The sequence below is a fragment of the Hyperolius riggenbachi genome, chromosome 6 (genome assembly GCF_040937935.1).
Source record: "Hyperolius riggenbachi isolate aHypRig1 chromosome 6, aHypRig1.pri, whole genome shotgun sequence".
NCBI lineage: Eukaryota > Metazoa > Chordata > Amphibia > Anura > Hyperoliidae > Hyperolius > Hyperolius riggenbachi.
In genome coordinates, this window is record NC_090651.1 from 319,679,143 (window position 1) to 319,706,045 (window position 26,903).

The following is a 26,903-nucleotide window of genomic DNA, read 5'->3' on the forward strand; positions in this document are numbered from 1 at the left end:
GACAGGGGAGTGCGCTTGACCTCACTGCGCCTGCGCCGACTTGCCGATTTACCGGGTCAGATTGCGGAGGCTGCAGGCGGAGGGGGGAACGCACTGAGGGAGTGATCAAGCCGAAGGGGGCTGTCGGAAGCCCCAGGTATGTATAACATCTTTTTTTTTGGTCTCTGGTACACTTTAAGCTGAATACTCACCTCACGACTCCGGTAGGTGGATCCCATTCCCAGTGACGTCCTTCCTGGCGGCGGGAATACGCGACGGCACACGATGGGCGTGAATGTCATGGTATCCAGCCTACCCCTGCTCTGTTTCCAGTGTCAGGAATTTGGTTGGAGCAGTACATCCAGCAGTTTATATTGCTATGGAGACAGGATTAGTGTGATGGCTGCTCATCTGTAGCATGTGATAAATGGCGGGTGACTGTGTTGTGGAAATGGTGCTTACTACAGCTGACAGTAGTTGTAGTGTGTTTAAAGTCTGCTATACCCCAGAGTCCATCTCAGGAGAGAAAGAGAGGAAGCCTATAATCACATGCAATCACAACATAATTGCATTAAGAGCTCAGATGTCTCTGAATCCCAGATATGTGGTTACTGGCTGTGCAGAACATTATGTAACTGAGAAGTCAGTGCATTAATAGTGAATTCAGTTTCATATCTTATTTCACACAATACAGAACTGGAAGAACCTTCATAAGGGTCCTTTCTATATTTTTTTTTAACTAACTGAAGCTATAGCCAGACCTTTTCCTTCGTTTTGGATAGCGTGTTAAAGTGACCCTGTTGTGACAGTAAAGTACCGAGACTAAACACAGCAGTACATAGATAGACCGTACACATCCAGTCAGCGCTCACTAATGACTATTTGCTGATCCATGATAATATAGTTCAGTGTTCCCTGTTGTCAAATTTCACGCAGAGTTGATTATCCATCTTATAGTAATTAGTTTGCTGTGAGATAAGCTGTCTAATTCTGTTTTTGGGGTACATACATGCTGCCTAATTATGTTGTTTGGAGGTACATGCTAGCTAATTATGATGTTTGGGAGGGACTTGCTGCCTAATTGTTGTTTTGGGGATGTCTAGTTATTTATTTTAGAAGTGGTTGTTGTGAAAAACAGTACTTATTTCATGTATTTTATTACATGGTAGTTTGGGCCTTTTTTTTTTTCTGAAGAGAAGATGGACAGAGGCGCCACTGATTTCTAGTTAGACCCATCAGGGACGTAACTAACATAGCCCAGGTTCCCCTGCAACATTCAGCAGGCCGGGGCCCCAACCTCGGTCCTGTCTCCGAAGTCTCCTCCCCCGCCACCCCCCAGACTCTGCAAAGCAGCGGCAGCCACAGCAGAGGGTAATACTTTACCTTATCTCGAGAGACCGATCCTCTTCACTGCTCTGTGAAGGCGCGCTATGCAGCCTTTTAACTTGCAGCTTCCTGTCACATGACACGCAGTGTCAGGAGAGCCACAAACTTATAGGCTGTACAGAGAAGTGATGAGGACCCATCTATCGGGATGAGGTTAAGTATTACTCTCTGCTGTGGCTGCCGACACTTTGCAGAATCTGGGGGGGGTGCTTGTGAGCGGTGCTTGTGTGCAGGAGGGCACACAAGCACTGGTGTAAAAATAGCCCCAGGACCTGCTCTGTACTCCACCGGGCCCCTTTTCCCCCGGGCCCTCCTGTGATGGCGGGAGTTGCGGAGGCTATTGTTACACCATGCTTGGTTCACACCTATTGGGCCTGAGGCACGAAAGTCCGGTAAATTTGCCATGTGCAAGAAGCGCTCTGTAATTTTACCAGTACTTACGCCAGTGGAGCACAGCCTATTACAACACCATTAGCGTAGCACGCGTTCCTGTGGTAACCTGTGGCACTAATAGAGTAACAGGCGGTACATCCCTGGAGTCAGGTTCGGCAAAGTTGCTGTGTGCTACCTGCGTATGGCAAATTTCCTGGCCTTTCATGCATCAACTTCATTATACACAACCTGCAATGATCATTCCCATTACTTGCTCTGGACCTTCTGGAACCTACACACCAGCTACAAGCAATCACTTCTGTCTCAGTACAGCTGAAAGTGACAGCTATGCAAGGCAACTTTCCCAGTGAAGCATATGAAGAGGATAGGATGAGAGATTAGTGAAATATCTGATCACAATTAGTTCAGTGTAATGAAGCTTGCTTGTTAAAATACTTGAAGTATATTTAGGGTAGATTTATAAAGTAATCCTGATAGGGGGGGGGGCGATGGGAGTTAACTTTAACTTACCTGGGGCTTCTTCCATATCCCTTTAGTCTTTGAGGTCCCTCTGTGTCCTCCAGGTCCCCTCCTGTAGCTGGGAGCATTTTGCACATGCGCAGTTACCAGCCTTTACTAACTGTGCATGCACACAACGCTCTCAGCCACTTGAGCACAATTCAGGAGGTGTGCGGCCAGGACAGCATATATTATATAGCGCGTGACTCTGCCTGTCGCTCAGAGGTGCTTCTAGAGACCAGCGGACCAGCTAATTGCCTAGAGCGCCAGATTTATTGCAGGGCGGCTTTGAGGGAAAAAAAGTTTATTTTTCCTGTCCTTAGAGACTGAATACTTAGGGAACGGAGATAAAAAGTTCTAATGAAAGCCTCTACTGCTCAGCCTCAAATAAGGAATCTACAAACCTTTTGTCTACAACACTTTGTATGGCATCCCCTAATGTTAGTGTTATCTCAGGATCTAGAGTGTGTCTGTGTGACTCCTGTCCTGCCCACCCCTCCTTATGACTTGAAAAGAAGAGGAGGATGCACTAGCATTGTAACCTGGTGCGTGGAGTGCGACCCCCACCAGGGTGTTCCCATGTTGCCATTAGAGGGGGTGACAGCAGATGCCACTTCAACAGAGCTGAATTTTAACACCCAAAAACGTGCTATTTTAGCTTTAAACATTTATTCACTGAGGCTGGGAGAGGAACAAACCTTAGCAACGCCACTGGGAGGATGGTGTCTTTGTGTGCATTCCAGAACGGACTAGCCAGGAGGAAGGAGGGAGATTTTCCCCCAGGCTGCTGGTACAATATATAAGGCAATGTGAAGCACTAGGCTGGTTGAGGGAAATAAATGTACAATTTGATGGCAAGCTGGTAAATGTACACAGCATGATGCAGAAGAGAGGCTTGCCTCCTACCTCATCATTGTAAAGACTGCATGTGGGCAGCTAGATAAGGTATTACACAGGTTGAAAAGTTTTCGAGAGTCTCTAGACTCCAGGAGGGCTGCTTTCTGACTTGTGTGAGAGACAGGCAGGACAGGAGTCACATTACAGGCAAGTCGCCTCTGTGTTATGTGGCTGCAATACAGATAAGTTCTCTGCTCCATGTCAGGCTATTCTCAGTCTCTCTCCACTTCTCCTCTCTCCCTCATTCATCTTTGTTTCCCCCCTTCCCCTAGTGCTGGCTGTCTTTTCTTCCTCTCTCTGGATAGTGTAATTGTTAAGGGCTCTGCCTCTGGCACAGGCAACCTGGGTTCAAATCTCTGCTTCTTTCTACTCCGTAAGCCAGCACCTATTCAGGAGAAGACCTTGAGCAAGACTCCCTAACACTGCTACTGCATACTGAGCGAGTCAGCACTGAGTCCGCCAGGAGGAAAGTAATTATAAATATTCCTCGTTAATCTCTACTTTGCCCCCCCCCCCCCAATCTTACCTTCACAATTGAATTACCCAATCTTGTTATTAGTAACCCTAGCCTATAGCTGTCAATACATGCATTCATTTTTACAGACAGATTCTTTCAAAATGATCGAATATGGCGATTATCAACCACCACATCGATCAATCATCAATCCATCGCAAAAATGTACCAAAAATACAATCAAGCAGTACATTTTTACCATTGGACACAGTGGTATAGTGGCTGCCGCATTGCAAATATTTTCATGGAGAGGGGGGGGGGGGGGGGGCGCCACAGGTTTCCTTGCCTGGAGTGACAAAATGGCCAGTCGCCGACTTTCATTGGGGTGACAGCGGAAAAATGGAGGGAACCCAGAGGACACCAAGGGACTTCAAGGTTTATGGGGGACTGGAAGAAGCTTTCTTTTTTAACCCGTCTCAGATTTACTTTGAGTTTATATTCAGAGCTATTGGAAAATTACTTATTTAGCATTTGATAGAGCTTTCCTCTTCGGATAACATCTCCCCCGAGTCCCTGTCATTACCGTGGCGTATGGCGGCTGCTGTTCACCCGACAGGCCGGGTTGATGGCGATTGGCCCCTGTTACACATGCCTGACATCTTTCATAGGCTTTTACTGCATCCTATTATACAAAGGGCAGCCCTATCAACCCAGCAACGCTGAATGTGCAGAAGATAATGTCAGCTGCCTGATCTATCACATCACTCTGACCCTGAAGCCGACGAGTGCGAGATGCCAGTAAATACATTACACAACCGCAACATATTTTTATTTCCTTTACAGAAGAGCATTACTGGCAAATTAACAAGCTTGTGGCTGCGATCGATCATTATAGCTGGGTAAGTAGAAAGAAGGCCAAGGCGTACTGTGTGGTGTAGCCCTGGGAAAACTACAAATCCTTGCATAAAAAGCTTGTCATTTGCTGTATATAAATTGTGCACTGCAGTGGTGCCTGACATCTCCCCTGCTGCCATCACGTAACTGGTGCCAGCACTAAAGGGGCAGATGGGCAGGATATTGGACCTCTACCCTTGGTTACACCCCCCCCCTTCCGCACTTACTTTTGATTGCTTTGAGGGGAGCCGGTATGGTCTCTACCTCCTCGCACTGGACAGGGCCGGTTTAAGCAACAAATGGGCCCCAGGGCAAAATAAACCTGGGGGGGCCCCCCAACATATACCCCAGAACAAAAATCGGCATTAGGGGACCTTTTTTGCAGCTGGTATAGTCAGGGTGTGAAGTCCCAATCGGTCGGAGCTCCACATTCTGGCTATTCCAGCCTGCATGGGGGACAAGGGGTTAAAAAGTTTCAGGAGGGAGGACCCCACATAATTTTTTTTTTTTAAATTCCCACACTCTAAACATAAAAAAAAAATTGGGAAAACAGGAAAAAATGCCAGGGATCTTCATACAGCCATATTGCGGCTGTATAGCAATCCCTGACCAAAGCGCTGCGGCTGTGTATAGACCCCCTGGAAACCCCGTCAGGAAATTTATTGCGCTTTCGTTTGATGCATGTAAAATTACACTACCGTTAGGTTTGCTACTAAAAGTGACATTTACCACATTTAAAAGTATACTTTTTCCTTCGAAACTTTAAAATCGATTTTCTCAAAAACTATAATGTCTTTTTGAAAATTTGTTTTTTCCTCTTATTCCTAATGATCTCCTTAACATATCCTGCAAATTTAGGGTTGCTAACATTTAAGGTGGATTTGCTATCAACCATTAAAGTCGGCAGGTTTTTAAATGTGTATTTTTGTTCCTTTGAAACTTTAAAATCGATTTTCTCAAAAACTATAAGGCTGATTTGAATTTTTTTTCCTCTTGTAGCCACTGGGGGCCCCTACAAGCTCTGGGGCCCTGGGGCAGCTGCCTCCTTTGCCTCTATGGTAGCGCCGGCCCTGGCACTGGAGGCAGCAACCTGACATCATTGTGGGGTGGGGGCAGTAATACCCAGATCACCCATGCCCCCCCACACATGACAATGGCAAAAAAAAAATGCTGGGTGGGGGGGAGGAGGAAGTGATTCAAAAAGAAAAATGGCACCAGCTTGTGCTAGTGATCACAGGATTTTGTTAAAGAGAACCTGAGGTGTGTTTGTCAAATCTTAATAGGACACAGAGGCATGTTCTGTATACAATGACATGCCTCTGTGTCCTATTTTGCCTTCAGCCCTCTCTCCCAGGCTCTGCTGTCCTTCCTTAAAAAAGTGCCAGGCTAGAGACAATCTGCTTGACGCTAGTCTGCTATATACCTGCGTTTGTCACTCATCGCTGCCATGGCCGGATTTCTGGCAAGGCCACATAGGCCATGGCCTAGGGCACCAGATAAACAAGGGGCGGCCTGCAGGCAGTGGGCTTTATTTGCAAATTAAGTGTCCAAACAAATGAAAGGGGTTGGGCTAACTGCACTATTAGTACCAGCTGGCATCTGCCCGTGCTGTGCTGTGCTGTGCAACAGGCAGCTGCACTCAGACAGTTAACAGCCCGACCTGGTTCAATGACATAGCAGCAGCTATGTGCAGTTACGGAGGGCTGGGTCAGGCATGCACGTGGTGTGGAGGATGAAAGAACCCGGTGCAGCACCAGCAAATAATACAGAATACAGAAGGCAGACTATCACAGTACCCATTTCCTAATTATTGATTGGCCAGCGCTGTTACCATGGAGACCGCAGTGGGTACAGTACTCACCTTTACGTATTGCTGACCCCACCCACTGTCTAATTGTGAGCCACTTTTGACTATGTGGGTGTGGTGGACGGCTCCCACCACGCCTATCACCTGTAGATCGCTGATTGATTTACTTCACATTGCCATGAAGACCTTGGCACTAACCGCAATAGTGGACACCAGCGTTGGGCCGCTGGTGTCCACTATTGCGGTTAGTTGTGGTTGGTTGGTTGTGTGAAGAGAGGTGGTAGGATACGGTTGGGTTAGGGGCGGCTGGCAATAGTGGGCCTTGGGCGGTAAGAAGTATAAATCCTGCCCTGATCGCTGCACCTTCGCCTCCTGTATTGCATGGCTCTTCCGCCTGTGTCCCTTCCCTCCTCGCCTCGGTAAGCTTCCTCCAGTTGGAAGCTAAGTGGACAAGCGGCTTAGGAAGCTTACGGAGGCACAATACGAGGACACAGAGGGAGGTCATTGTACACAGAACATGCCTCTGTGTCCTATTAGGATTTGACAAACACACCTCGGGTTCTCTTTAAAGGTGTCTGCTAATGATACAATCTTGATTGTACAATCCTACCACCTCTATGTAATAGGAGGGACTACATAAAGTATCCATGCAAAGTATATTCCCTAAGTTTACTAGTCTATGACATAGCTTTCATAAGCACTGAATATTACAAACTGGGTGTTTAAATAATCAGACATACAGCATAGGAATTATAAAAGTTTTATTCAATACAGTATTCTACAGTATATTCGATTAACAAGGGTTTATTTGAATGCAAGTCATTGCACTTTTTGGAACATCATGCATATGTAATGTAATGGGTGCAGGGGCGGACTGACCATTAGGGCGCTCGGGCACGGACCGAGGGCCCGTGGTCGGGGGGGGGGGCCGCCACCCGCCAGAGAACCCTGAGCAGGAGGGGAGACAGCCAGTGAAGGAGAGCGATGGGCATAGCAGCGGAGAAGGGGGGAAGTTCCCCCCCCCCCCCCTTCTCTCACCTTGGGGCCCCCTTTCCTGGCTCTCCCCTCCGTAATCTGCAAAGTGTCGGACAGCTGGAAGCGGCTGACAGCGGGCGGAGACTTACCGCTGTTCAGCCACCGGAGGGAGTGCTGATCTGTGTGCCGCTAGTGTGGGCTTGAGAAGCCCAGACTAGAGGCACACAGATCAGCGCTCCCTCCGGTGGCTGAACAGCGGTAAGTCTCCGCCTGCTGTCAGCCGCTACCCGCTGTGCGACACTTTATAGATTCTGGAGGGGAGAGCCAGGAAGGAGGGCCCCAAGGTGAGAGAAGGGGGGGGGGGGGGAAACTTCCCCTCTTCTCCGCTGCTATGCCCATCGCCCTCCTTCACTGGCTGTCTCCCCTCCTGGAGACACCTACAAGCCTGGCTGCATATACTGGGGGCACTTACAGTCTGTAAGTTACAGACCTGGCTATACTGGGGAGACCTATACATCTGGCTGCATATACTGGGGGCACCTATACACCTGGCTGCATATACTGGGGGCACCTATACACCTGGCTGCATATACTGGTATACACCTGGCTGCATATACTGGGGGCACCTATACACCTGGCTACATATACTGGGGAGACCTATACACCTGGCTGCTTATACTGGGGAGACCTATACACCTGGCTGCATATACTGGGGACACCTATACACCTGGCTGCATATACTGGGGAGACCTATACACCTGGTTACATATACTGGGGAGACCTATACACCTGGCTGCATATACTGGGGGCACCTATACACCTGGCTGCATATACTGGGGGCACCTATACACATGGCTGCATATACTGGGGAGACCTATACACCTGGCTGCATATGCTGGGGGCACCTATACACCTGGCTGCATATACTGGGGAGACCTATACACCTGGCTGCATATACTGGGGGCACCTATACACCTGGCTGCATATACTGGGGGCACCTATACACCTGGCTGCATATACTGGGGGCACCTATACACCTGACTACATATACTGGGGGCACTTCTAGACCTAGCTACATATACTGGGGGCACCTATAGACCTGGCTGTATATACTGGGGGCACCTATAGACCTGGCTGTATATACTGGGGACACCTATAGACCTGGCTATACTGGGGACACCTATACACCTGGCTACATATACTGGGGACACCTAAAGACCTGGCTATCTATACATGAGACACCTATAGACCTGGCTATCTGTACTGGGGACACCTATAGGCCTGGCTATCTTAACTGGGGACTTCTATAGACCTGGCTATCTTAAATGGGGACATCTATAGACCTGGTTATCTTTTCTGGGGACACCTGTAGATTAGGATACTTATACTGGGGACACCTATAGACCTGGATACCTGCACTGGGAAAACCTATAGACCTGGATGCTTCCACTGGGGATACCTTTTGACCTGGTTACCTATACTGGGGGCACCTATTTTGGGGGAACTGCTGCCAGATTAACTATTTTTGGGAAACTGCTGCTGCCAGATTAAGTGTATTTTGAGAAACAGCTGCCAGATTATGTGTATTTTTGGGGAACCGCTGCCAGATTGTGTATAATGGGGGAACCGCTGCTTCCAGATTCTGTGTATTTTGAGGGAACCACTGCTGCTACATGTATTTTTGGTGATCCGCTGCCAAATTATGTGTATTTGGGGGAACCGCTGCTGCCAGATAGCATCTATTTTGGGGGAACGACTGCCATATTATCTGTATTTTGGAGGAACCTCTGCCAAATTGCATGGATTTTTGGTGAAATGTTGTCAGATTACATGTATTTTGGGGGGAAACACTATGGCAGAGTTCAAACTTCCCCAGCAGACCTTTTACACCACTGCTAAGGTCATGTATATTTTGCCCCACCCATGACCACGCCCACATTCTGTTGTGTGACCACACCCATTTTTTTTACGTGCGGCGCAGGGATTTTTGTCAGTGTACAATATCACAATATAACATATTTACTGTTGTCAATAAATGATTATTATCTTAGTCTGTAAAAATATAACGTGAAAGGTGGGAAACACTGGTATGGGGGCCCCATAATCTCCTATTGCCCGGGGGCCCCATGAGTTGTCAGTCCGCCCCTAAATGGGTGATTGTAAATTAGATATAGAAGATAAAATCAAACTTTGATGCAGTAGTTCCTGTGCTAGTTTGATTATTTAAACACCCAGTTTGTAATATTTAGTGTTTGTGCTAAGTGATGCCATGTTAAAGTGGACCTGTACTCTTACACAGGACACAAGGAAACGCACACTGTGTATGTTTAGAGAGAAGAGCCTGTCTAATTCTATATAAAATTATTATTATTATTAATTCCCCCTCATCTGCAAGTAATCACAAGTGCAATTTGATCTCCCAGCTGGTTTAGCACATAAATTTGTCAGTCCTCGGCAGACACAGCTAATTGGTGAACATAGGAGGTTAACCCTTTGTCTGCTTCTATGAAAGCAGGCAATAGACACACTACATATGTATTGCAGGAGTTCTATAAGCTGTACCCACAAAATGTTTTTCTTTAAAGGTTATTTTGCTGTTGCTTAGCTTTTAGAGCAGAGAGGAAGTTTTAAGTTCATGTCCTCTTTAAGCACAACCTTTTAGCTAGCTTAATTTGATAAGATTGTACAATCAAGATTGTATCATTAGTGGACTATACATTGGTTCTTCCTTTTGTAAATCCTTGACCCAAATCCTGCTATTATTCCAGCTACTGTTTATGCAGCACCTTCTTTCCATATTTGTAAGTTCTGTTTCCTCCTTACCTACCAATGCAAAATACTGAAACTGAAAAAAGGCCACCAGAGCCCCCGTCCAATAAGAGCGCACTGCAGTGTTCTCAGTCTTGTGTGCTGCTGATTACTACAGAAAGGCATTACGTCACCTGCACAGCGCTCTGCCTATTGCTGCGTCCTCTGCTGCCCTCTAGCGGCGTATTGATGAACTTACAAAAACAACAAGCTTGCAGCATTGAGTTACCTAAGTATAAATGCGCATGATCATCCCTGATCCATGCACTAGAAAGTTCTTTTTCTGGTGCCCAGCAAGTCGGTGGAGAGCAATTGTGCATCTTCATCAAGACAGGAGAGGAGCCTCTTGTAAGAGAGTGAGTAGCCGGTAACCCAATCACTTGCTGCAACATAGTGTCCATGTAACTGCACTGCCAGTCCATGCTACTGCACTGCCAGTGGCAGTCAGTGGAGAAGGTTTATTTATAGGCAGCCTCTCTATTTATGTCACAGATGCTTTTGGAAGGTTCTAGATAGAGATAGAAAAATGTATCTGCTAAGACTTTTTGAGGAAGAGATGATTGTGGGGTAATTAATGTATCAGAACCAGAACAGGGGAGAAGAACATAAAGTGAGAGGGATAAGGTTGACATTTGTATTTCATTTCAAACAATACCAGTTGATTGGCTGTCCTGCTGATCCTTTTAGCCATAGACCCTGAACAAGTATGCAGATCAGATGTTTTTGACAAGATTAGCTACATGCTTGGTCCAGGTGTGGGATTGGGACTCTACTGATGCCAGAATGATCAGCGTGACTGCCAGGCAACTAGCATTGTTTAAAGAGTAACAGAGATGGGTTGTATTGGTGTATCTATACTTACCTGGGGATTCCTTCAGCCCCATGAGGTGCATGGGCTCCCTCGCCGGGTTCTACGGCTGCTTAATTCTCCTGTATTTTTTTCTGGTATAAGCTGGTCAGTCGTGCGCTTTTGTGCATGCGTGGCCTGCCCGTTCGCGGACCCCGGCTGCCTGCAAAGTTGCAGAGGTCACCCGGCTGCGGGAGCGCGACGGGGTTATGCAGCCGAGTCTACGCATGCACAGAAGAGCACGACCGGCCAGATTGGGGGGGTTATTGTAAGGGCTCTTTCACACCAGAGCCCTTTTCGTGCATTTACCAAGGTAAAATGAAAGTCCATAGACTTTCATTTTACCTTTCACACCCGATGCTGCGGTTTGGTGCGTAGCGGTTCGACGCACCCGGGAGCGTCAATCCGCCAGGAGCCGGCGGTTTCTGTCGGGTTCAATTAATAGCTACCGCCGCTGATTGCGTCGCACCGCAGATTCCCGACAACACGCTGCAGGGCATATAAGGTGTGCAGGAAACGGCTCCTGCACGCGTTGATAGATGTGAAAGAGGCCTCAAACAATGAGCAGCTGGAGAGGAAGCCCACACCCCTCATGGGGTTGGAGGAAACCCCAGATAAGTATAAATACATTAATACAACCTGGTATTGTAAAATCTCTGGTTTCCTTTTAAGGGAAATGAATATGGCAGCCTCCATATCACTCACTTCAGGTTCCCTTTAGGTTGGTAGATGTTACAAAGGTTCTGACCTGTCTTGACTAGCGATATTGTCTGTTTTTCTGGTTTGCAATTTCTCAGGTTCTCTTGCTCTGCATTGAGTGCAAACTAGTTTCACACTGTGGCGTTGCATTATAACGCGCACATAACGTAATCAATAGCAACGTTTGCAGTGGCCCGTGATGTAATGCAGGCAAAGAAGCAACTGACCAATAAGCTCCTTTATTGGCAAACATTGTGTGCATCAACGTGTCTGATTCTAGCAACGCACTGCAGGTTTTATGTAGTAACAATGGAATCCGTTACATCACAACTGATGAGGCGTGAACCGTTCATAGACTTTGAATGGCAGCACATTACAATACTCAGAACAGCGTCCTTTGCAAAAATCTGCAAAGTGTAAATGTAAAAGTACCTTTAGGCCTGGCACCCACTAGCTGTGTGCAGCGATTCCTAGGCATATTGCAATGTGAAGAGCTGCACAAAATGATAAATAAACTTTATTATACTTGCCAGGTGTCCCAATATCTGGCTTCCGTCCATAGCCCCTAATGGAATAGGTCATGGGTGCTTCTGTAGAACCAATCAGAGAAGCGCCTGTGACCTCCTCTGCCTGGGGGGCGGAGCTACATGCAGAAGCTGGACATCGTGACTCTCGATAAATTTAATTAACTTTATTTAATTAACTTTATTTCAATATAAACCCTAAGGGCCCATTCACACTTAAAAGTGTAAACCGCCGGTGATTTTTGCCGCCGTTTTCCTGGAGTGATTTTCCCGCGATTTGACATGGAAAAAAGTCACTGGACAGTGCAGCGATTTTTCCACGATCACGTTTAGCGCTTCTATAGCACTGAAACGCGATCGCCTGAAAATGGTGCAGGCAACGCTTTGCGTTTCGCGATTTGGGGCAATTTGTGGCAATTAGCGTAAATCGCCCAAGTGAGAATGGGCCCATAGGGTTTTATTACACTAGTGCTTTTTAAAAGCGCTAGCGTTTGCGCGTTTTGCCGAAATCGTGGTAAAACGCTCTAGTGTGAATGGGCCCTAATCGATTTGAAAAGCGATTTTTGCAGTGCTTCTATACATTGCATGGAGTGCAAACGCTCCCAAATGGCTGCATGTCCTGCGATGGTGGTTAACCCTAATCGCAACTCCCCCCCCCCCCCCCCCCGGGTTCTGCTGTCCCCATGACAAATTGCGTCAGGCTACCGACAATCTGCTTGTCGCTAGCCTTCTGTTTACCTGAAAAGGTCACTCATGATCGCTCCCCCGCCTCTGACCCTCACTGCCCGCCTCTGTGAGCTTCCTCCAATCGGAAGCTAAGCTGCGACCTTAGCTTCCGATTGGAGGACGCTCACATGTGCTCCCGACCACAGGCATGCGATCAAGGACGTGTGTTGCCGTGCAGCGCCTGCGCACTACTCACCGACCTGGCTGACCTGGAAGTAGCTTTGGGGGGCCTATAGGAGATAACAGAGGGAGCAGAGGGCATGAGGACTGCTTCCTATTTTTTCAGCTTATGACCGCTCATCCTTTAATCATAAGAATAAAAGCCCCTGAAATGAATGGAGTAAGGCCTTGTTCACATCATAAATCGCCAGAGCTCGCGCTTGCATTCTTGTGGACGATTTTTTTTTTTAGGGCCTCCCGGTGCTTACCTGCACATTAGCAATTTTTTGTAAAGCACTTTTCTAAGTGCTTTTGCAGAGCGATTCGTTTTTTCACTTCGGAAAAGAATAAATACAATGTATTTATTCTAAAAAGCGCTGGGGAAATCGCTATACAAAGCGCTTTTTCAAGTGCTTAGCGATTTCCCTATACCTTCCATTGAGCCAAAACGTTCAGAAAATGGTACAGGCAGCGCTTTGGTCAGCGGAAAAAGCAATCGAAACGCACAGATGTGAACACTCTCATAGGGAATCATTGCACACGCGCCGGCGCTTAGAAAAACCCTGAAAACGCCCTAGGTGTGAACAAGCCCTTGGGGCCCGTTCACACTAGGGACATTTTCCGCCTTTTTGCAAACGCAGGCGATTTTTTTTTTTTTTTTTTTAATCACCCACAAAATGCTTGTGCAATGATTCCCTATGAGACAGTTCACAGCTGAGCGGTTCGTTTCCGATCCGCTCAGCAAAGCGCTGCCTGTACCATTTTAGGGGCATTTTTGCCTCAATGGAAGGTATAGGAAAAACGCAAAACGCTCACAAAATTGCTTTGTGCAGCGATTGCGTTCATGTTTTTAAGAATAAATACATTGTATTTATTATTTTCTGGGTCAAAGAGTTCACTTCCTGACTTGCATCAGGTAGTGAATTACAAAACCGCTCTGAAAAAGTGCTTAGAAAAGCGCTTTTAGCAAAAAGGCAGCGTGCAGTGGAGCGCCGGGAGGGGAAAAAGAAAACAGCGCAAAACGCTTGCGTTTTCGTTTTTAGGTGTGAATGGGCCCTTGTGGAGTATCCACAATAGAAATTATAATGTAATGAACAGAGGCGCCAACAGGAGAAAATCAATTCTTAACATTTTTAAAATTGCTTAGGAGGCAGTGGTGGACTTACCCCCCGCAAGCCGACACAAAAACTGTATATTCAAAACAATCAAATTTATTGGTACATTCCAGGCTTTTTTGCAACGCGTTTCGCAGGTACATTCCCGCTTCCTTAGGCAATAAAAAATAGGAGTACACACAGTACAGTCTCAAGGTCACGATAAGCGCCTCTGTACCAGATGCGGAGTACCAGAGCTGTGTGTGCCCTACAGGTCTGCAGATTCCCATGTGAGGATGTTCAGCTTGCTGCTCTCCCTGCACTGTGTGATCTCTGCAATGACTGAAATTAAATCTATAGATTCTTGGCATAAAATATTTCTGTTTCTGCTTTCCTAGCAGCTGCTCTGTAATTTACAATGATTATACCAGTGAGATGCTTCACTTGTGGGAAGGTTGTTGGAAACAAATGGGAGGCATACCTGGGTCTCCTGCAGGCTGAATATACGGAAGGGTAAGATCTAACTAAATATACTATGCTGTCTATACAGGTCACAGTGCAGTCTACATTTCTGATCCATGTATTTATTCAGTTGGGAAGAAACACAGGGCTGACACAGCACTTATGTTTTAGACCAGGTTCAAAGTGGGTGTTGCCTTCCAGGTAAAAGCAGCAACGAAACGGAAAAGCCATGCCGCATGTTATCCTCGCGTTCTGTTGTACACAGTGAAGCATTCAATCAACGGAAATTATGCTTCACTGTTAACGCAGGAGTTTTGCAGTAATATATTGCATGCAGTGCGTTGGGATGCCACACCCCGTTAGATTGCATGGGTCGCACTAGCGCTACATTGGTTTTTCATTGCAGTGCAGTAAGACGCTTAAAGAGAAACTCCGACCAAGAATTCAACTTTATCCCAATAAGTAGCTGGTACCCCCTTTTACATGAGAAATCTATTCCTTTTCACAAACAGACCATCGGGGGCGCTGTATGACTGATATTGTGGTGAAACTCCTCCCACAAGAAACTCTGAGGACCATGGTACTCCTGGCAGTTTCCTGTCTGTGAACCTTGTTGCATTGTGGGAAATAGCAGTTTACAGCTGTTTCCAACTGCCAAAAAAGCATGCAGCAGCTACATCACTTGCCAACAGTAAAAATGTCACCATGTAATAAATGTCAGAATGTAAATCAGGGATTTAAAAGATTTTACAATGGCAGGATTTAAAAGATTTTACAATGAGCAAATACTGACTAAATCATTTATACATAATTATTGTAAAAATGAAGCACTTTTTTTATTACATTATTTTCACTGGAGTTCCTCTTTAACAATATGGCCCTTACGCCGCTCCGCTATGCCCCACTGTGAATCTAGCATAACTACTCAGCCTGCAATGTTTTTTCACCTTATGCATCCAAGCAATTTTCCCTCCCATTCATTCGCCAATAACTTTGTCACTACTTATCACAATGAATCGATCTATATCTTGTTTTTTCCTGCACCAGTTAGGCTTTCTTTGGGTGGTTTTGCTAAGAATTATTTTTTTCTAAATGCATTTTAACAGGAATATTAAGAGAAAAATGGAAAAAAATTCATTATTTCTCAGTTTTCGGCCATTATAGCTTTAAAATAATACATGCTACCATAATTAAAACCCACATATTTTTTATTGTACATTTTTTGGGGGTTATTTTTTGGAGTGTGGGAGGTAAACCGTTAATTTTTAAATGTAATGGTTTGTATGTTTTTTTTTTTTTAAATGTAGATGTAGTTTTATTATTTGGCCACAAGATGGCTTCAGTAATTTTTTTTTCTTCCTGTAAGCGAATGATCACTCTTACAGGAAGTGAAGGGAGGACGTGAAACCTTTTTTTTTCTTTAGAAAGATTGCGGCTTCTCATAGAAGCCGTCGGTCTTTCTAACTGGGACTTAAATCAATGAATGGGAACTGAGCTCCCATTCATTGATCTCCGGGCTAACGGGCGGCGGCACGGGAGCGTGCGTGCGCGATCGGCCGCGGTAGTTCGCAGCAGCCTTTTGGTCGTAGCAGCTACATCCAAAGAGCTAAACTAGTTACCGTGAACCTAAACTGTACAAATTAAAAGTTTTACCTACCTGGAGCTTCTACTAGCCAATAAATCAGTTGGTGGTCCACTGTGCCTGTGGGGCCCTGGCCGTGTGCATCCTCGTACGCGTTCACGTCGGCAAAAGCGTCCTATGCAGTATGAGATTTTCGCCTGCGCAGGACGCGCTCCCCGACATGAACGCATACGGGCAGAATCAAAACGAAGCGGCAGTGTTGGAACCCCAAATCCCCCCTCTCGCTCAGTGACGTACTCCCTGCTGGACAGGAAGCTCCCGTGGTCCGCACATGCGCACTGCGCTTCCGTTGATTAAATTCTTGCATCGCCCTTTGACCCCTGGGGCTAGCTCAATGCCAGTATATGCATTTTATAATGTGTATGCTTTTTATAATGTTTCTTTGTTTCCCTTTAAATACTGAAGAGTTCTGAAGCTCCTTTATCTAAAGTATTGTTCCTGTCATTTAAGGGATGCCTTGGATGCTCTGGGACTGAAGCGTTACTGCTGTCGCCGCATGCTGCTTTCTCATGTAGATCTAATAGAGAAGCTGCTGAACTATGCACCTCTAGAGAAGTAAGAATGAAGACATAACGGCTCCAATGCTACTCTGGAGTGATTCCCCGGACAAAGCTGGGGGAGAGACTGATGTACAGCTATTGCACTTACTGATATAATAAACTAATATTTATCTGCTGTACTGTTCTTCTTCAATAAGAAACGTAAAGCTGATCTGAGATGAAAAACTAACTATAATAAGTAACTTGTCTATATATCTTATCTACAGTTTAGATAGTTTACACAGGAAATCTAGCTGCAAACAGTTTCAACAGTTTATGATTATTTATTCCTGTGATACAATGAAGGCAGCCATGTTCTGATTGTCACATTACACACAGGCAAGCTGATAGCATCTTCAGCCCTCAGCCTGTGAAAACTTCACTCCCCTCTCCTCCTCCCTCCTACCCTCTGCCTCAGAAATCTCTGGCTAGTAACCTCCTCCTGCCCAGACTGAGCTTCCATAAGCCCTTGCTACCTGGGACTGGGTGCCTTGGCATTCTGGAAAAGCAGTGGGCGAGACTTGTTTAGTTTGTAGGGAATTAGAGTATTAAAACAAAACAAAAAAAGTATTTGGCTTGAGGAATGCCCTATAAACTATATGAAAGGATTATAATTATGCAATGAGTAAGGCTAAGTTCACAGTGGGACGTTAAAGTCGCGCGTTAAAACAGCATTTAACGCAGAATAGCTCACTGCAATGAAAAATCAATGCCCTGTTCACAGTGCACACGTTGCGTTGGTGTCTAACGCTGCACGTTAAGTAAAAGTACTGCATGCAGTGCGTTATACACGTTATTAGCTGCGTTGGACTGTTTGCACATGCTCAGTAATGACTTGGAAGCATACTTTTCATTGCCTGTATTTTTTACTGTATCTGCTGTATGCAACGGTAACGCTGCGTTGCCACTTTTTGGGTGCGTTGCTTTGTAAGCTTGCGGTGCGACTTTAACGTGGCATCAAAACGCAACGTCCCACTGTGAATCTAGCCTAAAAGTTTATCTCGGATCCACTTAAGAGCATCTGGCCTAAAGCCTGGTACACACATCCAATTATGATCAAGGCTGTGGAGTCGGTACAAAAATCATCCCACTCCAACGCCTCAGTTTATGAAACCACCGACTCCAGGTACCCAAAATTGCTCAGATTCTGACTCCTTGATTCCAAAAATCATCTGACTCCGACGTTTATTGAAACCACCGACTCCGATTCCAAGTACCCAAAATTGCTCTGGCCTTGACTTCTGACTCCACAGCTCTTGATTGGCCAATTTTACCACCTCTATGTATGAGAGCTTGCCTACACAATCTTTTCATAGTATTCAAAATCTGTTGATCCTCATACTACACGGAGGTGGTAAAATTGGTCAGTGATTGGCCAATCAAATTTGGATGCACCCTTATAGTACAAGTGGCTCATTTTTTACCTAGATATTCCAGCACCTGCTTGTTTTATCTGTTGTTGGTCCCACAATAGCAGTTAGCAAATCTTGGTACCTTTTCCACATCTGCAGTAGTCATACAAGTAGCTGTAGCCATTTGAAGCCACATACACACACTAGCTGAAACTCAGCAGAGCGGAGAATAGTGTGTGTGCGCGCACAGGGCTGACACCTCAGCCAGCAATAGAGTTAGGTGATCACTGGCCAAGAGCAATGTTCTCTCCCCTTACCATGTCACATGCATGCCACTACATCGTTCCTCTACATAGCTACAGAACGCATTGCTAGCCTGCAAGCTAGTGGCTCCGTCTGTACAGGGTTGAGATCAGGTAACAATCTCTTGCTGGAGACTTTCCTCGTGTACGAGGCTTCAGGGGGACCAGGTATCTTCTACAATATTCACACATTCTGGACCATAGACAAACTGGCACAGAAAAGGGAAACCGCTAAGCTGCCTTTTGCAGTGTAGTTTTATTTTTTAAACATAAAGGGAATCTGAAGTGAAATAAACTTTTGATATAATGATTTGTATGTGTAGTACAGCTAAGAAATAGAACATTAGTAGCAAAGATAAGAATCTCATATTGTTTCCAGTACAGTGAGGGCTCAGCCACACTACAAGCGATTTTCTGCGTGCTTGTGATTGATTGGTGCTTTCTGATCTCTTTTTAAAAATCGCTTTCATTCACTTTAATTTAAATCGCGGTAAAAATCACCGCAAACGCGTATATGATCACGGCGACTTTTCTGCAATTTTAATGAAAGTGAATAGGAGCAATTTTTAAAATGAGCGCTAATCAATCACAAGCGCTCAGAAAGGTGCTAACAGTGTGGCTACAGTGCTGTTTTCTGAAGCACTTATACATCAAAGAAACAGTGAAAGATAACTTCAGATAAGATTTTTACTGCAGGGAAGTTCATAGGGCCATTAGCTCTGCTCTGTTTCATAGTTTAAAATACAGAGTGTGTTTGTAAACTGCAAATATTAGAGAATGATGCAATGTTATAAAAAAAACAACTATATAACTGAAAATAAAAATATGAGACACTTTTCTTTGCTACTAATTTTCAATTAATTAATTATTTGTACTACACATACAATTCATAATATCATACGTTTTTTTCCGCTTAAGGGCATATTTATAGTGGAACGCTGCGTTGTAATGCGATGTTAAAGTCACAACGCATTACAACGCAACTCAAAAAAAAGGTACCATTAACGCTGCATTACCGTGGCATACAGTAGATACAGTGGAGCATACAGGCAATGAAAAGTATGCTTCCCTGTATCTGTTAAAGCTAATGTAACCCCGGTTTACAAAACAAAAAAGGCAGATACTCACCTAAGGAGAGGGAAGGCTCGGTCCTTAGGAGCCATCCCTCTCCTCTCCCGGTGGCCCCGGTGCTGCGCCGGCTCCTCCGTTCTCATCTCACGCCGAGGGGACTTCGGAAGTCTTCAGGAGCCGAGTCCTCCCGAAGACAGGCGGCGCGCTGGCAAATGCGTCATAGAGGGCGCATGCGCAGTGTAGAGCGGCCCGTCTTCGGGAGCACTCGGGATCCTGAAGCATTTCCGAAGCCTCCCTTCGGCCGGGAGACAGTGGTATTTGACCGAAATGGTCGAATGCCCCTACGGGGGAGCCAGGACAGCAGCAAGCACCGGAAGAGGAGAGGGAATGCTCTATGGCAGGGGTCCCTAACCACCGGGCCGTTGGCAGTTTTCCACCAGGCCGCGGCCGGTCTGTCATCTCGCCCCTCCGCGGCCGCTGCTCCTGTTAGCTTATGAGCGGGCAGCTGCTTTCCTTTTTATATTCCCCGCAGCCACTCTCCTCTTACCAGCATCGCCTATTCAGCAGCGCGTCTTGCGGCTGCTGTAAGGAGGGAAAAAAGCAGGGCAGCTGTCCCCATGGTAACGGCGATGCATATCGGCGCTACCGGAAGCCGCTGCGTTTCTTCCTTCCCTCCTTACAGCAGCCGCAAGACGCGCTGCTGAATAGGCGATGCTGATAAGAGGAGAGCGGCTGCGGGGAATATAAGAAAGGAAGCAGCCGCCCACTCATAAGGTAACAGAAGCAGCAGCCGCGGAGGGGCGAGATGACAGACCCGCCGCGGCCTGGTGGAAAACTGCCAACGGCCCGGTGGTTAGGGACGCCTGCCATAGAGCATTCCCTCTCCTCTCTGGGCACTATGCTAGCTATATACTGGGCACGATACTAGCTATATACTGGGCACTATACTAGCTATACTGGGGCACTACCTACCCATACTGGGCACTATACTAGCTATACTGGGGCACTACCTACCCATACTGGGACTATACTAGCCATACTGGGCACTATATTAGCACCACGCATAACTCAGTCACACGCATGATTGCAGGACTTCACCAGGGCTGCCCCTCTTCTCTGGAACTCGCTCCCACCAGCCGTCAGACTCACCCCCACCTTTAATACCTTCAAACAAGCTCTCAAGACTCACCTCTTCACGCTCGCATACCCCCCTACACCAGCACCATAATATGTTCTGTTAGACCCCCTCTCAAAAGACGCACCTATTGTCTCCACCCCACCCTTTAGATTGTAAGCCTCTGGCAGGGCCCTCCTCCCTAATGTATCCAGCTTGATTATGCAATCTTACTCACAACCACCCCTCTTGTAGACTCGAACAGTCTCTATTTTGACCTATGACACTGTATTGTTATCAAATCATTTGCATGATCTTGTTTTGTTGTGAGTTTCTGTATGTTCTACCTGTATGTTAACCCATTTATCTATTGTGCAGCGCTGCGTAATATGTTGGCGCTTTATAAATACAATAAATAATAATATATACTAGACACAATACTAGCTATACTGGGGCACTACCTACCCATACTGGACACTATATTAGCTATATTGGGAACTATACTAGCTATACTGGGCACTATGCTAGCTATACTGGGGCACTACCTACTCATACTGGGACTATACTGGGGCACTATACTAGCTATACTGGGGTAACTAAACTCCCTATACTGGGGCAACTATGCTAGCAATACCGCCGCACCCCAGCCCGACACCCCCCCGTAACCCGCTGCGCCTAACAGTGTCCACTGAGTTGTGGTGTAGGAATCTGCAATTATTTCTGCATCGCATTTGAAGAAAAGCATTTAATGGAAATTACTCCATTGGTTTGTTTCAATGCCAAATATTGACATTGCAATATTTTACACTTAGGTTTGGTTTCCACTACTCAGTGTACATTTTGCAGGATGCACACTGGCACTTGCAGTGATATGAGTGCGCACCCAGATAGCTTAGCCACGCCTAGCTAGGGATTTGAATGCATGCTCCAGAAATCAGCAGCATGCCGTCCAGACTCACAACGGCATGCGATATGTACAGCAAGTCATTGGCCACCTTGATTCGTAAAGGGTTGTGCGAGAAAAAAATCGGATTGTTAAAATACCGCATTCGCTATTTTAGACTTTTGTTAGCCGATTCATAAAGATTTTTACAGGTGTGGTAGAAGTTCGGTAATTTACCAAAGAAATGGGCTTTACTTCACAAAAACCTTTTCGGTAACAGCAGAAGAGTGTGCAGCCATCGACATGTTTGCTATACTTCCTCTGCATTTGTCTTAGTCTTTAACTACTCTAAGACTGCTCCACGCCAACGGGCGTGGCCGCGGCGGCAGCCCTAGGACCGCCTAACGCCAATTGGTGTAAGGTCCTGGAGCCTGCTACTGAAGATCGCGCGCAGGGTGCGCCCGTACCTCCTTTTAGGGGGGCGGAGCTCCGCCTCATCTTCAGTCTCTCTCGGGAGAATAGTTAGACGTCGCAATCGCCGCTGGGGGGAGGGAGGAGATTGGAGGGGGGGAAAAAACTGACATAGTAAAAAATATTACAAAAATATGAACATAAATAATTATATGAAAAAAAAGAAACACAAGGGGGGGGCGATCAAACCCCACCAACAGAGAGCTCTGTTGGTGGGGAGAAAAGGGGGGGGGGATAACTCGTGTACTGTGTTAGGCAGCCCTGCAGCTTGGCCTTAAAGAGAAGCCGAGGTGTGTTTAAAGAATGTTATCTGCATACAGAGGCTGGATCTGCCTATACAGCCCAGCCTCTGTTGCTATCCCAAGCCCCACTAAGGTCCCCCTGCACTCTGCAATCCCTCATAAATCACAGCCGTGCTGTGAGGTTGTGTTTACATCTGTAGTGTCAGTCTCAGCTGCTCCCCCGCCTCCTGCCTAGCTCCGGTCCCTGTACCCGTCCCTTCCCTCCAATCAGCAGGGAGGGAAGGGATGCAGGCGGGGACCGGAGTTCTGCAGGAGGTGGGGAGAGCAGCAGACTGACACTATAGAGATAAACACAGCCAGCTCTGACAAGCTGTTTGTCAGCAGCGTAGCTGTGATTTATGAGGGATAGCAGAGTGCAGGGGGACCTTAGAGGGGTTTGGGATAGCAACAGAGGCTGGGCTGTATAGGCAGATCCAGTCTCTGTATGCAGATAATATTCTTCAAACCCACCTCGGGTTCTCTTTAAAGCTGCAGTGGCCAATCATGAAAAAGCCTGGTCTTTAGGGGGGTTTACCACTGTGGTCCTCAAGCTGTTAATTCATTATTTTATTAGTCTTTTCGTCATTTTATTGCCACAGTTTGGATGAACAAAAAGCATTAAGGCTGGGTGCACACATAACAGAGCTTGAAAGGTCGCGGTTTCTGTGATGTGTAGGTTTTTTTGCGTGTGTTTTTATGCGTTTGTGGTTTACATATGCGCTTTGTATGCAGTTTCAATGCTTTTTTATATTGAGTTTTATGCAATTCACTAGGAAGACAACAGGAAGCGAAAATACATTAAAAAAAACAATTTTCGGTACTTATCCATTAGCCGGGTGCATCCGGCAGGTGGCGCTGTTGTTGTCAATTCCAATCATAATTACTTCACGTAACAAAACTGTGAATGTAAACGCCGCAGGTGGCGCTAATTGCATTCCTTGTTAAGGTAACAATATGTATATTAAAGAAGAGAGTTACCGTATTTCGCGCCGTATAAGACGCTCCGGCATATAAGACGCACCCAGGTTTAGAGGGCAAAAAACAGAAAAAAAAAAGATTTATACTAAACCTGGTGCGTCCATATTCCAGGAGAGTCTTGTACATGTTACCCTCAAATGTTGTCCTCCTGTGTCCCATTGTCTCCCCATGTGTCCCCAATACCTGCCCCATGTGTCCTCTGTGTCCCTCATACATGCCCCATGTGTCACCCATGCCTGCCCCATGTGCTTGTGTCCCCCATGTGTCACCTATGCATGCCTCATGTGTCCCTCATGTGCCTGTGTCCCCCATGCCTGCCGTGTCCTCTGTGTGTCCCTCATGCCTGCCCCATGTGCCTGTGTCCCCATGTGTCACCTATGCATGCCTCATGTGTCCCTCATGTGCCTGTGTCCTCCATGCCTGCCGTGTCCTCTGTGTCGCTTATGCCTGCCCCATGTGCCTGTGTCCCCCGTGTGTGTTTGTAAATTGTGGCTGCACCCGACCGTTGCCTCTGCCCGCTCCCCATGCCTGTAATGTGCCGGCGTGTGTAATCAGTTCCCTCCCGCTGTGTGGCTGATCTCTGCGTGCCCCCGCGAGTGTCTAATATGCCCGCTCCCCCGCCTGCCTTATCTCCCTCCCCCATGTGAATGCTGGCCCCCCCCGGGTGTTAATCTGCAGCGGCTTACCTTTCCGCCATGCCCGCGAGGATTGGAGACCTCCTTCACAGCCGCGCATCTCGCTCTAGTGATCGGCATGTGATGATGACGCAATCATCACATGCCGATCACTAGAGCGAGATGCGCGGCTGTGAAGGAGGTCTCCAATCCTCGCGGGCATGGCGGAAAGGTAAGCCGCTGCAGATTAACACCCGGGGGGGCCAGCATTCACATGGGGGAGGGAGATAAGGCAGGCGGGGGAGCGGGCATATTAGACACTCGCGGGGGCACGCAGAGATCAGCCACACAGCGGGAGGGAACTGATTACACACGCGGGCAGAGGCAACGGTCGGGTGCAGCCACACAGGCAGGGAATTCCCGACGTGGCGGCGGGTCGCGGTCCGTATCGGCGGGCGTTTCTAAGTCGGGAATTCCCTGCCTTTGCCGTATAAGACGCAGGGACTTTTTCCCCCTATTTTTTGGGGAGAAAAAGTGCGTCTTATACGACGAAAAATACGGTAATTAAATGACAAATGAGCTGGCGGCAATGTAACAGATCAAGCCGCCGCCTTGCTTCGTGTCTCGCTCTCCCCCCCCCCCCCCCTTGCCCTCTGTCGTATAGAACACTGGCAGCCCTGGGGAGGGGACTCGTGTCCCCCCGAGTCGTTCGTCGCAATAAAACAAGCAGGATTCCCTGCCGCGACGAACGACTCTGGGAGACACGCATGTGCTCTATACGAGAGAGGGCAAGGGGGGAGGAGAGCGAGACACGAAGCAAGCCGGCGGCTTCATCTGTTACATTGCCGCCGGCTTATTTCTCATTTAATTAACTCTCTTCTTTAATATACATATTGTTACCTTAAAGGGAAGGTCCAAGCAAAATAATAAAATGAGTTTCACTTACCTGGGGCTTCTACCAGCCCCATGCAGCCATCCTGTGCCCTCGTAGCCACTCACTGCTGCTCCAGTCCCCCGCTGGCAGCTTGCCGACCTCGGAGGTCGGCGGGACGCACTGCGTACATTTTTATGCATTCCCGCTAGGCGCTAGTGCAGGAACATTAACACATACATTTTTACGCCTTACTGGTTCAATGCTTAAAAATGTACGCATTGAACCAGTAATGCGTAAAAATGTATGTGTTGATGTTCCTGCATTAGCGGGAATGCGTAAAAATGTACGCAATGCGACCCGCCGACCTCCGAGGTAGGCAAGCTGCCAGCGGGGGGCTGGAGCAGCAGCGACTGATTACGAGGGCACAGGATGGCTGCATGGGGCTGGTAGAAGCCCCAGGTAAGTGAAACTCATTTTTTTATTTTGCTTGGACCTTCCCTTTAACAATGAATGCAATTAGCGCCACCTGCGGCGTTTACATTCACAGTTTTGTTACGTAAAGTAATTATGATTGGAATTAGCAACAACAGAGCCACCTGCCGGATGTGCCCGGCTAACGGATAAGTACCCAATTTTCTTTTGAAAAAAACGCATATAAAAAACACATACAAAACGCAATACATTACGTTTCCCATTGACTTTCATTATGCGCGTTTTTTGTGTTTTTGAATATTATGCAACAAAACCAGCATTTTAAAAACGTATGCATACAAAACCCATATGCGTCTTTTATATGCGTTTTTTTCCTGTGGCTCATAGACTTCCATTAGCGGCAAAAACGCAGCGTTTTCCGCAATGCTTGCATTTCTGATAAGTGTGCACCCAGCCTCTAAGGAACCTGTAGGCCTTGTTTCCATCTGTGCGCTTCTGTCTGCTTTTCAGCAACATGTATCAATCTATAAAATTGATGTGCTGAGAAAAAGCCGTCATGGGAGCACTCAGTGGAAATGAGGCCTACTGAGAGGGATATGGATGTTTCCTTTTAAGCAATACCAGTTGCTTGTCAGTCCTGCTGATCTCTTTGGATGCAGTAGTGGCTGAATCACACACCTGAAACAAGCATGCAGCTAATCCAGTCTGACTTCAGTCAGATCACCTGACCTGCATGCTTGTTGAGAGGCTGTGGCTAAAAGTATTAGGCCTCTTTTCCACGGACTGTTGAACTGTGTGCTCAGCAAGCAGTTACCAGGCAGCAGTGAGCAGTTACCAGGCTGCAACAAGCAGTTACGAGGCAGCTATAAGCAGTTGTGAGAGTTTGAGAGGCATTTCACTGCCTATCAACGACACAGGATCAGCAGGAGAGTCAGGCAACTGCTATTATTTTAGGCCTCTTTTCCATCAACTGTTGACAGGCAGTGAACTGCCTTTCAAACTCTCACAACTGCTGATTGCTGCTTGGTAACTACTTGTTGCTGCCTGGTAACTGTTTACTGCTGCCTGGTAACTGCTTGCTGAGCACACAGTTCAACAGTTCGTGGAAAAGAGGCCTTAAAATGAAAAATCCATATCCTTCTGGGCTAGTGCACACCAAGCGTTTTTGGTAGCGTTTTCAAAACATCTGCTGCCTGTGAAAACGCTTGGCTAATGTATCTCCATGAGAAGGTGCACACCAGCGGTTTGATGTTTTTAGCAAACCGCAAACGTGGCTCCTGCAGCACTTTTGTGGTTTGCAGATGCATTTCTACTTTAATGTAAAGTATAGGAAAAGCTCAAACCGCTCTGAAAAACGCTAGATCAGAGCGGTTTTCCAGGGTTTTTGGTACAGAAGCTATTCAGTTACAGCTTTAAGTAACTATATATGAAATCTACTACACAAAACCGCTTCCAAAAACCGCTAGACATGTTTAGAAAACGTCTCTAAACATGCCTAGAATCGCTCTGAAAACCTGCTTCAAAAACCTCTAGCGTTTTGCGGATCTGCTAAAGGTTTTTGGTGTGCACTGGGCCTCAGTTTAGGTTCCCTTTAAACATGCCATGCTTAGGTGATTTCCCCACTTGCTCCTCTGCATCTTCATCAAAAAGGAACCTAAAGGGTTAAATGTCTGAAGGGCTGCAAGGGAAGTCTCTTTTCTGTTGGTTCTCTCTCCTCTCTGCTGCCTGGGGAGTACATTTGAAATCGG

At 46.7% G+C, this 26,903-nt stretch overlaps 1 protein-coding gene across 2 annotated transcripts; it reads left to right on the plus strand.

Annotated features, from left to right (window-relative positions):
• The first annotated feature begins 10,280 nt into the window (after window positions 1-10,280).
• Window positions 10,281-16,919, plus strand: LOC137522873 (DNA-directed RNA polymerases I, II, and III subunit RPABC5). 2 transcript variants are annotated; one of them, XM_068243015.1, is made up of 3 exons: window positions 10,281-10,447; window positions 14,542-14,653; window positions 16,695-16,919. In XM_068243015.1, the coding sequence occupies exons 2-3, from the start codon at window positions 14,559-14,561 to the stop codon at window positions 16,801-16,803; spliced, it is 204 nt and encodes a 67-aa protein (XP_068099116.1). In that variant the 5' UTR covers window positions 10,281-10,447; window positions 14,542-14,558; the 3' UTR covers window positions 16,804-16,919. The 2 variants fall into 2 exon arrangements, with proteins under 2 accessions (XP_068099116.1, XP_068099115.1); XM_068243014.1 differs by having other exon boundaries at window positions 10,284-10,447; window positions 14,539-14,653.
• The last annotated feature ends 9,984 nt before the right edge of the window (window positions 16,920-26,903 follow it).

What these genes read in the sequence shown, in the direction of transcription:
- LOC137522873 (XM_068243015.1), top strand. Translation starts at nt 14,559, where the DNA reads ATGATTATACCAGTGAGATGCTTCACTTGTGGGAAGGTTGTTGGAAAC. An exon ending in CAGGCTGAATATACGGAAGG is followed by an intron (nt 14,654 to 16,694) that starts GTAAGATCTAAC and finishes CTGTCATTTAAG; the next exon opens with GGATGCCTTGGATGCTCTGG.